At 44.8% G+C, this 14826-nt stretch overlaps 1 protein-coding gene across 33 annotated transcripts in view; it reads right to left on the bottom strand.

Moving 5' to 3' along the window:
• Window positions 1-14826, bottom strand: part of NRXN1 (neurexin 1) — a 681183-nt gene that overhangs the window by 265069 nt on the left and 401288 nt on the right. The window contains exon 1 of one of the 33 annotated variants that reach the window (XM_058019659.1): window positions 8439-9807. The exons of 29 other annotated variants lie outside the window; for them this stretch is intronic. In XM_058019659.1, the coding sequence (XP_057875642.1) occupies window positions 8439-8679 (241 nt within the window). In that variant the 5' untranslated portion in view covers window positions 8680-9807. Of the gene's footprint in view, window positions 1-8438; window positions 9808-14826 lie in introns of those variants that run through there. 3 more of the 33 variants (XM_058019658.1, XM_058019661.1, XM_058019660.1) reach the window with 3 other exon arrangements.

Raw genomic sequence — 14826 nt, 5'->3', positions numbered from 1 at the left:
CAAAAAGTTGCTTGGAAAAACATTCAAGCCATAAAATAACTGTAGTCTTTAACCTCACCTTCACTTGCCCATCTAATGTTCTATTTAGCCTCACTTGAGATAACAGGTTATTTATAAAGGGGACATCCACAGCACTTCTATTTTTTAAAATTTTTTTTGAGTAATCAACAGCAGCATTTGAGAGCTGCTCTGAATGCCAGGCTTGGGGTGCATGCCCCAGGCAGATTTAAAATCCACAGCAAGACAAACTGCAAACACAAACCAGCCTGAGAAGAGGATGAGTGGAAAGATGGGGCTTGGATGAGCGCCACAGAATGTTCTGACCAACTGGGACACCAGGATTTTAGGATGCATCCATTTAGACACAGCCAAAGGGGCTAATCTCACATCTGTTGTTTTGTCACAACTTCTAAACTCCTCTCTGTGGGCACTGACTATCCAAACCCAAAATAACGGCATGATTCAATTCATGCTCATATGTTTTCCATAAATATGGCAATTCATTATATTCACTGAAAGCTCCCTCATAATTCTTGTCATGTGAAATAAAGTGAGCACATCCACTAACTACATCAAAATTTTTAAAAATACACGAGTTTGCATTATTATTTACAATATTTTGTTCACAGTTTAGGCAGAATTTTTTCAGGAAGGGGGACCAGGACAGAAAGGCTGTGCACTTGAGACACATCCTGTCTGACAGAGGCAAAACAAATCAGGTCATGAAGTGGAAATTTTGGGCTTGACCTCAATAAAAGCAAATCAGGCTTGGGTCAACAATTAGAAACATTAGTGCCTTTTGTAGCACTCAGTTCTCTCATCTCCACTGGTCAGTCAGGAATTTGTCCCCACCTCCTCTTCACCTAGAGGGCTCTAGAGCTGCTGGCACCAAGAAACAAAACCAACTCCAGTAATTCAAAAATGCAAACATGGATTAAGACGATATCTAATTCTTCTTCAAGGTAGAGAAACTTTCTCATGTTTTTTTGAAATTTCTCCAAGTCTAGTCACTCTCTGTTCTTTATTTTACAAATGCAGATGAGCTGAATTAATGAAGTAAATTAGAGAAGCCCTAACTCAGTTGCAGATATGCAGGGATAAAAGAACACATGTAGAAAGCAGTCAACTTGCTTTAGAGGCTTGTTGGCATTTCTTTGCATGTACAGCTGCAGTAAAAGAGAGCTAAAGAAAGAGTGAACACTTCTAACATTTTGGAGTAGTTGTCCAAGGGCATCCCCTGCTAAGGCACTCGAACACCAGAAGGATCTGAGCAAAGATTCTGTTGCTGAGCCTGTTTCTCCATGTTTGAGCAGCAAGCTCTTCAGGACATACCTAGCTATGGATCCTAAAGGAAGACTTGTCTTTGTGCCACTTACAGTTCAAATATGTGGAACAAATGAAAAAAAAAAGACTATGTACATTCTTCACTCTTCCAGGTAAACCCTGCCTCATCTCCAGCCTTGTCTGGATTTCTGGGATTCAGGATCCCAGATATCATGTACTTATAGTATATTCACATTTACTTTGTCAACCAAGGCCCAGAAAAAAAAATATTTTTCATTCTTAGGCCACCTACAGTACATGATCCAGTCATACCCTTAATCTGGGCTGTTTTGGTGGATTTGACCATTTCAGTGCTTTCAGAAATCCAGAATTATTTTTCTAAAGTGATTCAACAATCATGGGTCAGAGATGAAGACTGCTTCAAAGCATGGCACCCTCCCTACCAACTTATCCCAGTCCTATGGAGTGACATCCAGCAGTTACATCTACTTTTTCTTCCCTCCTCCTTTCCCAATTTATTTCACTGGCTCATTTTTTCAGTCAGTTAAGGGGGAAAGGAGTAATTAATTCTATTCTTCTGACCAGTTGCATCTATGGTTAGTGACTATTGTCACTGAGTAGTTTTTTTAATATTTTCAACTCTTAGAGAAACTCTCTCTTTTCCAACTCACCACTATGGACTATTTTCTCATTATCACAGAACAACCATGAAATGTAAGAGTGTGCACATGACTGTGAACAAATGTATATAAAGTCATGAGAAAGAGGCAGGGAAGACCCTTCCAGACATCCATGTAGCTATTCAGAAGGAAAATAATACCTAAATTATGGTGAGTACACGACCCCTCTGTGTTTGTTACTTTTAATTGTATAGAACACTGTTTTTATATATAATAAACTTTCTTTCATCAAATTAGACTATTCATTATCCTCATAATCACAGCTACATTCACAATTCAGCTTATTATCACAGCAAGATCTATCAGCTGTGCCTACACTGTATTTACAAACTAGAAAGGAAGTTGTTAGCTTAGAAAAATGCATTACAGATACTGTGATAGACATGGGGACATCAAACTTAATCACAGAGAGATAAATTAACTGAGTCTTGGGAAAGACAAGAAAGAGGTCACCAATGTCATCTTGATTGCTCAGAAAGGTTACGGACTGCTGCAAACTTTGACCAAGGAAAGACAAAAGATAAACTTCAGTGAACTAAACCAAGTGATCCCTTGAAGTCACAATAATCAAGCTTGGTTTACCATGGTAATGATCATCTGGGTGAGAAAGGGGAGAAAATATTAGAGCTGCATAATTGGTTGTGCTTAAATCACACTGGGCATAGTACTTTTGTCTACAGAGTTCTCCCTTGGAGTAAAATGAAGAGACAGAAGGAAATTTCCCTCAAAGCCAAGTCAACTTTTCACTATCAGAAAAAAAAAATCCATCTTTGAAAATTAGAAACAGCGGGAAGTACACTGCATTGAATGCTAAATTAATTTCTTCTGATAACTTATTTCAAACACTATTTGATTAAAAGACAATAGACATGCTTTAAATCTAAAAAACATGGTTACCACAGGCTGAGGCAAAAGTGGTGTTGCTGATAAGTGACAACAGCATTGTTATTTATTTAGCTCTTGTAAAGGCACCCCAGTCAATCAATAGCTATGCATGTACCAAGGCAGTTGGACTTGTATAAAGATGCTTATCAGAAATCCATGGGCAACATTCCACTTTTGATTACAGTGCTGCAGACTGTCCCCAATCCTGCTGAAGACTGGGTGCCTCCTTGACAAGCCATACTGACAGAAATAATAATATAGAAACCCCACTTGCTAATATGCATATCTAACTGCACAGCCAATTAAGCACTAGGCTGACTGAAATTGCTTTGTTATTCACTCCATTCCAACTGATGTTAATACTTTGGCAGCTGATGGGGATAATAACTGATGGAGCATATTGGAAATTTTGAAAGGGGATATAAAATTTGTATAATTTAAAGACATTGAGAAAGCTACTATGCTTTACAGTCTTAAAACCTGAAAATGTCTAAATGTTTTGTGTAAGAAGTACTCAGAGCAGGAGAGGCAGAATGTATTGGAAAATCTGTGAATGAAAAGGAGGCATTTAAAAAGATTGCGATATACAAACAGGTTTGAAATAACATTAAAAAAGGCAATTATAAGATGAAAACGAGACTTTTTCACCTCTACCTCTAACATCACACTGAGTAACAATGCTGGAACATCTGGAAACATTTACATTTGATGTTTTAATTAAAATAGAACTCTTTCCTGCAACATAAACACATTGTAACCAAAAATGTGATTTCATTAACCCTAATCCCGAAAACTATTTAGTTTATTATCTTTCTATAACAAAGTAACAAATTCAGTTTATTAAAAAGGAGTAAATGGCCATGAAGTTACTTTCACCTGTATTTGTAAGTCAGGGGTTTCTTACAAAAATAAATGCTTTCTATACATCATAGGGACATCTTTCAAAGATGTCTGGGTTATACATTTCACAATGGTGGTATAAATTATATCACTGCCATGCTGCAATTCTAGTCCTATAGTTTTTATTTGGTGAAAACTCCTGTGGAGTTCAACAGGCATCTTCCCTGAGCAGGAGCTGCCTGACCAGGCTGCTTTGTACTCCAGCACCAGTGAGCTGGTGACTCTGCTGCAGAAGCCTGTCCAAATGAACATCACTTGGGTGACTCCAGTGCACATGAGCTCTGCCAACAATGGTGAAAAACAGCCTGGAAGAAGCTGGCCTAGCTCAGGAGTGGGAGATCAGTGTGTGTGTCCCTGCTGCCACATCATGCTCTGGATGGGAAACACTGGAGGAGTGGATGTGCTGTGGTAACACACCATCCTCAGCTCTCAGCTCCAAAACCTGCCAACTTTTATTCCTCAAAAATCTCATTTTTCACAGACCTGCTCTTCCTGCCTAAGAATTTGGCTGCTGAAGCTCAACCTCCTAAATTTCTCCATTGTTCCACCACAAAGGTCCCTAGCACCAACCCAAGCTGCCACTTTCTTAAAACCTGCTCCCAGAACCCCATTCTGTTTACTTCAGAACATTACTCTGTTCTTCAAACAGAACCCCATTCTGTTTATTGCTAAACCACTAAACATGAACCTAAACTGCAAAACCTAAACCACTGGCCCACATGTTGGTCCTAAGCCTCATAAAGTCAAAATTCTTCTGGCACTCAGGTCCTTAAGTGCACAACCCCTACTACACACAGAACTCAGCTCTTTCAGTTCTGCCTGTGAGCATGTGGACCCTATTCCCTCCCTATTTTTGCTTTTTCTTTCCAAGAACACGCACATACCAACATGCAGGTTTCATTATTCACCTCCTGGCTCCTATTCCCACAAATTTAAAAAAGAAAGCAGGATCAGTTTGTATTTAGCCTCAACAAGATCCTGAGAGCACAGAAAGCAATAAGAAGTGGACGCACTGTACTTGCCATTTGGTAACTGAATTGGAGAGCCATAAATGAATGAACACCAAAGAAGTGTTTGCAGGAAGACAGAACTGAATGAGGATGATGACTACACTTTTAACATATTCAACACACAATTTTCCCTTCACACATCATCCACCATGTCCCTGGATTCTTAAAAAAACAGTCTTTCTTCATTTAAAGTTACTGAGGAAGTTGCAACCTCTTTCCTTTTTTATGGGTTTTGCCATGGACCATCCCTGCTTTTGTAATCTAGAGTATGAACTGTCCTATCTACTCAAAAAAACCCTAAAATGCCAGACTTCATGGTAGATACAGCTATAAAAAAAGCAATAGCCACCTTCTTAAATGGATCAAGAAGGACATAAATTATCAAATCCACCACATGCTACAAGAGACCACTGGTGAGGGCTGAGCAGTGTATGTTTTATATTTATGAACATTTGTCTTTCTTTTACTTCTCAGGACTTCTTTTTATGTTGTTGAGGTCATGATCCACAAAATTATTTCAGAATTATTTTCTTATTCATTCCTGTGGTTAAACTTCCTAATCTTTCACCCATCTTTCACCTGAGTTTAATGAGAGTCACAAAGCAAAATTGAAAAATCATTTGGTCAGGCTTCAAAGATGTTTAATTTTGACTTCTAGTGTATTAAGAGACTGTGTGCTGAACTCCTTTTTGTCTAATATGGAGAGCTAATTGCTTGGTTGGGATTCTGTTTATGTCTCTGTGAGGCACAATACTGTCCACTAAAACCACATGAGCTCACACTACTAAGCAAAATCCCAGCAAAATTACCTGATGAGAATGTTAGCAGCAAGACTGAGGTTTGGTTTTTTTAAAGAAATGGAAGAAATCCAACCATGCTGGGCTTTTGGCTTTGCTTATACTACTAGCTGAAATTGTGTTGGCTCAAGGAAAACTGAAAGATAAAAAAATTAAGCCCAAGAGGGTGGGGGTGCCAGGGTAAAGGGGAAGGGTGTGGATGTCTGAGGATTGTGGTGGCGTTTATTGAGTGCCTGAACAAAGTGATTATTCCTCCTTCCTTTCACACTTCTAATTCACCATATTAGAGAGCAATGCTTCCATTTGGGATCGACTAATTGACCTGTCCTAAAAGCTCTTTTCTACTTTTAGCAGGTGTGATGCTACAAAAAGCTGACAAAGTAACAAAAAAAAAAAAACTTCTATGAGCTCACCGTAAAAACTGCAATTTTTTATGTACAATCGTGTTAGAGGAGAACAAAATTCATTATTAATTCTGCAAAACTGAGCTAAGCTTGAGGGATACAAGGCTGAGAAATAGCAAATTCTCACCTGGCTAAGTCAGCAGGGGCAGGGGACACTGGAGAAGAGCAGGTAAGGAACAGGCGCACACACACTCACACACTCCCTCCTTCCTCCCCCAGTTCCCTCTGATGGATGCTCAGAGATGCAGTGCTGGGCTCCACAGGAACTGTGCCCAACACTGCTCAGCCAGAGACAGAAATGCTTCTGTCAGGCTTGCAGAAGCAAATGGGAACACCTCTCTGAAGAATTAATAATGAAAAGAACCAAATGTTTTGGAATGTTGTCAGCTAGCAGGATTTCTCGCAAACATAGGAAAGCAAAGGCACTTTGTGTTATCAAGTAAACATTCTGAAATGCCACCTTATCTTTTCGTAGAATCAGCTACTTAACTTCTGGAGAGGCTCCCGGGCTTCCTATGAAGTCCTTAAGTGGCAGCTCCACCCCTTCATATTTCATTTTCTTTAACAAGACTCATTTCTTCTGAGAAACCTGCCTTTTTACACATCACCCCTCGACTGGGTCCAAGGTAATGCTTTCAAAAACTGGCAAAAGGTGTGATTTTAAAATGCTTTCTAAGGAATCATAGCTGGTACCTCTACCATCATGTTTCTTTTCCCCTCATCCTTTCAGCCTTCTCTCAAATGAATAGCAAGCCTCTACATGATATCCCCATATGGGCAGAAATTGGGAGAATAATAAGCATTTAGACACATGTGTGCACGCACAAACATCTTTAGCTCTCCCCTGTAGCACACACATTACAGAACATGCAGCATTCTCAATCTTGCACTGCCTCAAGTGCACTACTGAGAAGAGTGGTGGCCTGAATTTCTCAATTGCTTTGCTTTTAATTAGATCAGTCGTATAAGTTTTTTTTAAAAATAACAAAATACTTAAGAAGAGGCATTTCTGTGCACTTTTCTAGCAGTTATGTATCAAAGGCTATTTAGCACACAGTGGGGATTTTCAGGTAAACAATGCTACTGCTTCCACCAATACCGGCATTGTTAATCACTGGAAAAAATCCAATAATTCCTAACTACCTCGTGCCTGCAACTAGGTCATGTTGCACAGAGAAGCAGAGGTTAGGTACAAGATATGGTTTTTTACTTTGCAAAGCCTGTAAATGACATCGCATGGTCTTGCAAATGAAGCAAGGCAAGACGAGAAAATGAAGAAGAATGATGCTGTATAATCTAATCAGAAACCAACAAGGGGGTTTCTTTATCTTCTCTTCCTCCCTCGGAGACAAAGGGAGGCTTTAAATCCTTAAAGCATAGTCTGGTGTTTCGCTTTCTCTGACAGCTTTTGGTCCTACCGAACATATGTAATGCCCACTTATTCTGCATGTATTGATGGGCAGGTGCTCGCAAGTCTGCGTGCAAAAAGGAAGAGAACTGCACGGGGGCTCTCCAAAAGGCACTGAAGCAGCTTCCTGTCACTTCAGAAACTAACTACCGGAGCACTGTCGTTCTTAACCAAAATGTATTTGCACTCGGAGAGAATTCCATCTCCGTCCCTTTGCTGCCCGCTACATTGGGCATCGCCTCCCTCCCTCGGTGCGCCAGCGCTTGCCGCTCCCCCGATCCCCAGCATAATGAGCTGACCTTTGCTTTAGTTCATCGACTTCCCACCAAGGTAATGAACTGGAAGCCGCGCGATCATCACCAGCGCTTCGAGCAGCGCCCCGGCTCCCTCCCCGCCCCTCGCCGGGGTCCCCGGGCGCGCTGCCCTGCCCTGTGCCCGTGTGTCCCCGCACCGGGCCAGGGAGGGGACGGGGAGAGGCGATGGGGATAAGGCGTGGCGGTGCCAGCTTGGGGCCGCAGCTCCGGGCGCCTCCGGGCTGGGCTTTCCTTCCCCGGCTGCTGCGGCGGGGCAGGGAGCGGCGGGGTGCGGGAAACCTCCGCTCCAGAGGGGTGTGCGAAATCATCTCCGCTCCAGAGGGATGCGGGAAATCTCCGCTCCAGAGGGGTGCGGGAAATCATCTCCGCTCCAGAGGGGTGCGGGAAATCTCCGCTCCAGAGGGGTGCGGGAAATCTCCGCTCTAGAGGGGTGCGGGGAATCTCCGCTCCAGCGCCTGCCCCGCGCCCGCGGACCCCGCAGCGACCCCGCGGGGCGCACGGACCGACACGCCGGCAGCCCAGCCCCGGGGGATGCCCGCCAGCCCAGCCAGCATCCCCTGCCCCACCGGGACCGACCGAGCTCCCCACCCCACCGGGAGCGGCGGGACGGGCCCAGACCCCGCCCGACGGGGCTCCCAGCCCCGCATCCCAGCCCTTCCTTCCCCGCCGTGCTCCTCGTGCTCCCCCCGAGCCCGCCGCAGCCCCGCAGACCGCGGGGTCTGACCTCTGGCGGCACCGAGCGGCACCCGGACCCACCGTGTCCGCCTCGCAAGGAAGCCGGTGACCTGTAGATAGCGATAGGCACTGAATGATGTTTGCTGCTGCCGTGGAAATGGTGAATGTGGTGAGCGCCCAAACTGGAGGCGCCCCACGCCACCCCAAGGAGGCCGCTGAGAGTGAGCGGGACTATCCAGAGCAGGGCCAAGCGGCCGCCGGCGCTGCTGCTGCCGCTGCTGGCGGGTCCCGGCTCCGGGCTGCCCCTGAGGAGCCCCCCCATGCTCCGGTGCGCGGCGAGCCGGCCCGCGGCGTCCTCGGGAGGAGCGGCAGCCACAGCAACGGAGGCAAACTTTGGGCAGAGGCGCTCGCACGCTCGACACACGGCGCTGGCTGCGGCTCACGGCACCAGGCGAGCCATCTCTTCCCTTTGGGAAAGCCTATGAGGATCCTTTTCTCCAGGTCTTCTTCTACCCAAAACAATCCGAGACATAGTCAGAGAATCCAGGCAGTTCAGAGCCTTCGCAAAGAGGTGGAAGCGGGGAAAAGCCCCGTGCCCAAACAATCGTTAGTTTCAGCTTTCCCGGGGCTGGTGCTCATTAACAATACTCCACAGTTGCAAGGGCTACGAGAACGCCAAGCGTTCCCCCATCCTCAGTAATCCACAGTGTAGCCAATCATGCCACATTTCTGCTAAGAAAGAGAAAAGGGGATGCCGCTCCATCAGCCAGCGCTGGGAAAGCAGAGAAAAATCAAACTGCTGCTCTTCCCTCCATTCATCTCCAAACTGGTGAGCCCTCACCGAGCGAGCTCTCTCCCGGCGCGCACACACACTCACACTCGCGAACACACACTCGCACACGCCGCCAGACAATAATCAGGCTGCTCCGGCAAGCTCAGTGGTCTGGCTATTGACAGGAATACCCGAGGATGTTTTCAGGGAGAATAGTGCACCCTTATGAAAGAAGCTGGGAGAGGAAAAAAAAAATAAAAATAAAAATAAGCATGCTTGCGAGGAGCAGGGCTATGCAAATCTGCAGTCTCCGAGCAGCAAATCGCTGAGGCTTGGATGCAATGCAGAGGACGAGCCTATGTTAAAGAGGGAGGCTGAGTTCAGCTCCCACACAGTCGCGCTGCCTCTCCTCAGCCTTTCGGGAGCCGCGCACTTCCAGAACGCGGCTCGGGCGGTGTGGAGGGGACACACACACACACACACACACACTCACACGCACACACACACTCTCACACGCCTCTCCTCCCCACCCGCGCCGCGGAGTCAGCAGCGCGGCAGGAGCACTTCCCCTCCTCCGACAGTTCAGAGGTACCAGTGTCTCGAAAACCCACTTTCATCTTAAAAAAAAGAACGATTTCGGGGTCTTTTAATTGGCCTAAACTTCGCCCATCAGATGTTTCCCCTCGGTCTGTTCGGGCACGGGCTGTGATTATCCGGTCATTGCACACACGGCGCCGAACAAAGAGTTACCGGGATTTTCAACTACCGCACCTCGGCCGCCCACCGCAGCCGCAAGCTGGGCTGGAAAAAAAAAAAAAAAAAATACAAATCCTTTCTGGGCTGAGCCCCCCTCATTCCCCCGCAGCTGCAGGGCGGCGCCGGCAGCTCCCGCATCGCCGCCCGGCTGCGGGGCTCGCCCCACGCCTACCCCCGAAACGGGGCGGAGGGCTGCCCTACAGCACCACCACCCTCGCACGGACACACACTCCGAGCCGAGGGGGCCATGGGGGCCCATGTCACGTTTAAAAGCCGAGGGTCGGTGCGCTAAGGGCTAAGCGGGTCCTGCGCCGCCCGGAGCCGGGCGCGGAGGCGCAGCCCCTGCAGTACCGCACCTGGGCACAGCAGGGTGTGCGAGCCGCACACTCCATCCCTCCTCTCCTCCTCCTTCCCTCCTCTCCTCCTTCCCTCCCCCGCTCCCAGCCTGCCGTGGATCTTGTGCCATGCCTTCAGCAGCATGAGATCATGGGTGCGGGTAGCGGATGCGTGAAAGCGAGAGGGCGAGCTGTGGGCGTGAGAATGGGGTGGATATTTTTTTTTTTATTTTATTTTTTTATACACATTTCGCGTTAATCTAAACGAAAACCGCTGCAATTCGCCGAGGCGCTAATTCCCGCGGGTGCGAAGGGAAGTCACAACCTCTGCTCAGCTGCGTAGGCTGAAGAACGAGAAAGGTTTTTCGCCTTGCTCAGCCCAAGTAGGATCGCTGCCCCCGGCCACAAAAACACCCTTCGAATTTGTGGGGGTCGTGCCCGGAGGCGACGAAAAGATCCCGAAGCTCCGGAGCAGAAAAGTGGCTGCTCCTGCCCTGCCCACCTGGACAAGTCGCATCGCAGCTTCGCCACGCACCCAAAGTTTTGCCAAGACGCCGAGGTAAATTATAACAAAGCCTTAAGGCAGCGCTGCCCGAGCCCTTTCTGCGCTCCATGGAAGGGCAGACACGCATCCCAAAGGAAGCCCGCACTCGCCGTGGCCACTCTGTAACATCCCCAGAGGGAAACGCAGTTTAGGGAGGTCAGTTTTCCAACCTGTCTCCAAAAGTTCCCGTGTGAGAGAAGAAACACCCAATTTTCCCAACTATCAGCTTTCAACTGTCATGCACTGTCACCTCCTAAAAAAATGAAAGACAATAATTTCTCTAAGTTTCGGAGTTAGGGAAAGAAGGAGAAGAAGGTATGAAACCTTAAGGAAAAGTCAGCCTGGATTTGACAGCTCTCATAAAATTAAACCTCCTGATATATGTTTCCTGTTGATGCAAGTAATGTGTGTTAGAAACTCCATCCATAAATACCACTAGGTTTTCTATCAATCTGACTCAGGAAACAAAATATTTCAGTCACTGGAACCAGTTTTTCATTAAACTGTTCACATGTTGCTGCCGTTTTGGAAACAGGCAGTAGTTAACTCGACTGTTCTTAATGATTCTAGACATCCTACAGACGAGGAACTTAAAATTGTTATCACTCCTCTGAAATAGGAAGCCGGTATTGCCAACCGTGTAACGATGCAGTTGGCAACACAATTGTGCAGATAAAATTTCAGCTGGCAAGCCCTGTCTAGACTAACTTCGCTTGGCTGTGCTGTTTTAAGGATTGCGCTGCCTTACAGCCGGAGTTGCCTTGTCAGCACCCAGGAAAGCATGGCTCCATCCTCACTGGGGGATTCCCCTCTAGGTGTGTAACCTTGCTGAGAGAGGCTTTCCACAGGTGCCTTCCAGCCTGAGCACAGTTTGTTCAACTTTAGTTGAAGATCCACTTTGGTGTGGATTCAGAAGGACTTGGTGGAAGCACTCTGTTGTTGGAGGTCTTTGTAGTTTGAGTACCTTAATCTAAATTCTTGCTCCATCTGCCATCTACTGTGCCAGGGAGGCCTAAAGTGCTTAAAAAAGAAGGACAAATGAATAAAATGTTTAGGTAATTCCGAGGTACTTCATTTAATATTTTACTGAAGATAAAAGGGGTTTTTAAGAGCTCTACTTTATTAAATATGTACTATTTATGCAGCACACATACACAACTGCCACTGAAGTTTCTAGTTTCAATTTGTGCCTGGAGACTACTTGGTGAAGTTTTTTTTTTTTATCAGATAAATTATAATGGGTCATTTTTAGGTGTAACATTATGATAATAAACACTGCTTAGGGACTGTTAAATTAATGGATTGTTTTGCTTCTCTGCATCCAAACCAAGAGTTGAGTACACAAAGACCAAATCCTCACAAAACTATTTAGGCATCTAACTCTTAAGAGCCCTATTAAAGTGTGAATGGGGTGACTGCCCTCTAAGTAGGCATCCCTTTCTGGATCTGGTAATGTGATCAGCACCTTGGGTGTAGCAACTCCAATTTTAACAACATTTGACATTTTTCTGGCTCTGCACTCTGAACCACAAACAACAGAGGACTATCCAAGTTTCACGGGAGAGAAAGGTGATCTAATGCAGTGCAAGGGTGAGAAATGGGAGAGAATTAATTTGCAGAAAATATTAAAAGATTGAAAATTAAAAGAACACCAGGAAGGTGAAGATGGAAGTGTGTATGAAAGCAAGATGGAGACAGGAAAGCAAAAGAGGGACATTCCAGTAAAATCCTCTCTTGCTCAATTTGTTTTTTTGTGCTTTCAGCAAGCTAATAAAACTTTCCAATTTGAAGCAAATGCTAGTAGTCAGACACTTATACTTTTTGCATGTTTTGATTTAAAGAAGATTGCTGGTGAATGTCGGTCTCTTTCCTCAAGTAAAGAGTGATAGAACAAGAAGAAATGGCCTCAAGTTATGACAGGGAAAATTTCCATTGGATATATGGAAAAACTTCTGCAAGTCTTGTCAAGCACTGGAACAGGCTGCCCAGGGGGAACAGCCTGCCCAGGGAAATGGTGAATTAATTGTTCCTGGAAGTATTTAAAAGACCTGTAGAGATTTGGGTTAGACATTGGGAAGAAATTTGTTATTGTGAGGGTGGGGAAGCACTGGAACAGTTTGTCCAGAAAAGCTGTGGATGCCCCATTCCTGGAAGTGTTCAAGGCCAGGCTGGATGGAGCTCTGGGCAATGTGGTCAAGAGGAAATTATCCATGTCCATGGCAGAAGGGTTGGAACAAGATCATTATTAAGGTCCCTTTCAACCCAAACCATTCCAGGTTTCTATGTGGCCCTTAGGGACATGATTCAGTGGCCTTGACAGCACTAGGTTAACAGAGATCTTAGAAGTCTCTCCCAACCTGAATGGTCCCATGATTCTGTGATTCTGTTTAAGAAGTTTAATTGGGTGTTTTGGCAGTTTGGCTTTCTAATGACAAGTTAAAAGCTTCTGCAGGTAAACACTATGAAGAATGAAGGTATGCAGCATTTCTTATTTAAAATGCTTGCCTTTTTACCCCCTGCTGTCATAAGAGTATGAATTTCTGTTAGCTGAGGATGAACTGAAGTTGAAATAACCTGGTTTTAATCCCCAAGGACATAGAATTGTGCTTCCTACACAATCAACACGCTGCTATCAGTCTGTGAAGGTTCACTCAAAGAATGAAGAAGTGGTACAAAAGAAGACAATAAACAAGAGTTTGTGTAAACAAATAAATGTTCCACTGCAGGCATAGTAAATAAAATGTGAGAATGAACTCTAGTGTTCACAAGGTAGTTTTTATCATCTCAAGAATTTATCTCAGTGAAGTTAGTCCCATTTAACAATTACCCTGTGCAGGTCACATTGGTAGTAAATGTGACTTTTAATAAAGGTATTTCCACCAAATGAACTCTGTTAATACCAGTAGGCTCCTAAATCTTTCGAGCAAGAATACCCTTATTGTAAGAACACATCTTTCCCTGATTTGTTCTGGTTTCATTATGCTATAAACACCAAATGGTCCTAAAATTTATACAAACAAAAAAAAAAGTACTCCCATGAGTATAATTTACATTACTTCCTCAAATTAAATCAGATACTTCTTGCTGGTATGACCATATCTCTCTGCAACAGTACAGATAGATCAGCTAAGATGGACAACTTCAGCAGCACCAGCAAAACTGAAGTGCAGACCATGCCTTAGGCCAGCAGAAGTTGTCAGTAAAATTCAGGGTTTCTTTTGGTTAAGTGCCACCTTATGCAACCAGGCTGCCCTGGCCATCTCTAGTTAACCCTCCATTTAGTGCTGTGACATCCACTCTTAAACTCCAGAAGCCCAACTGCTCTTCAGCAAAATAATTAGCAAACAAACAAACAAACACACCACCCCAAAATGCCTCCACAAATCTGTGTTTTACAGGAATACTATGCAATTATCTATACCAATGTTTTATGCTACAGGTTTTCCCCACTGCTAGGCTTGGACCCTCCCGTAAGTTGAAAGCACATGGACATTCTGTGATTACAATTAAACAGGCCAGACTTGGGGTTTATCCAGCCCACAGACAGAGGCTTAGAGAAGAAAACAGTCAAGCTAATGTTTCCTCTTTCCACTATAAACACTGCTGAATTTAATGACCTATACCCTGTATCTCCTAGTACTTGTACTGATGTCTGGTAACAGTGGAGGTGGTAACTTTCCTCTTTTAAACAGCAGAGAATGTTCCTTCCAAAAGCCAGTTAATTGCAAGATGCTGAACCAAGGCCTGTCATTCATGTCAAGTTTGTGTCCTAACCCTACATAACCCATGGCAGAAACTCTTTATTTTATGCCAATAAATTTTATCGTATGAACTACTTGAATACTTTGAACGTAAAAAATATGATCCTAAGAGAATTAATGGAGTATTTGTGCAGCCACAAAACGCAAAGAAATTCAAAATTTTGGTAATCGTGTGAGAAAGGAGAGCTTACACAGGAAATATTTAGACTGCTTTCTCTGTAGTGTAGCTATTCTCTCTCTAGGCGTAGTTCAAAACAAATCCTGGTGCAGTTAATAAGTCTCCCTGTCCATCCAGATAGGC

This window comes from Melospiza georgiana, chromosome 3 (assembly GCF_028018845.1).
Source record: "Melospiza georgiana isolate bMelGeo1 chromosome 3, bMelGeo1.pri, whole genome shotgun sequence".
Lineage (NCBI taxonomy): Eukaryota > Metazoa > Chordata > Aves > Passeriformes > Passerellidae > Melospiza > Melospiza georgiana.
The sequence above is the reverse complement of the archived record's forward strand: the minus strand, read 5'-3'. Positions and strand labels throughout refer to the sequence as shown.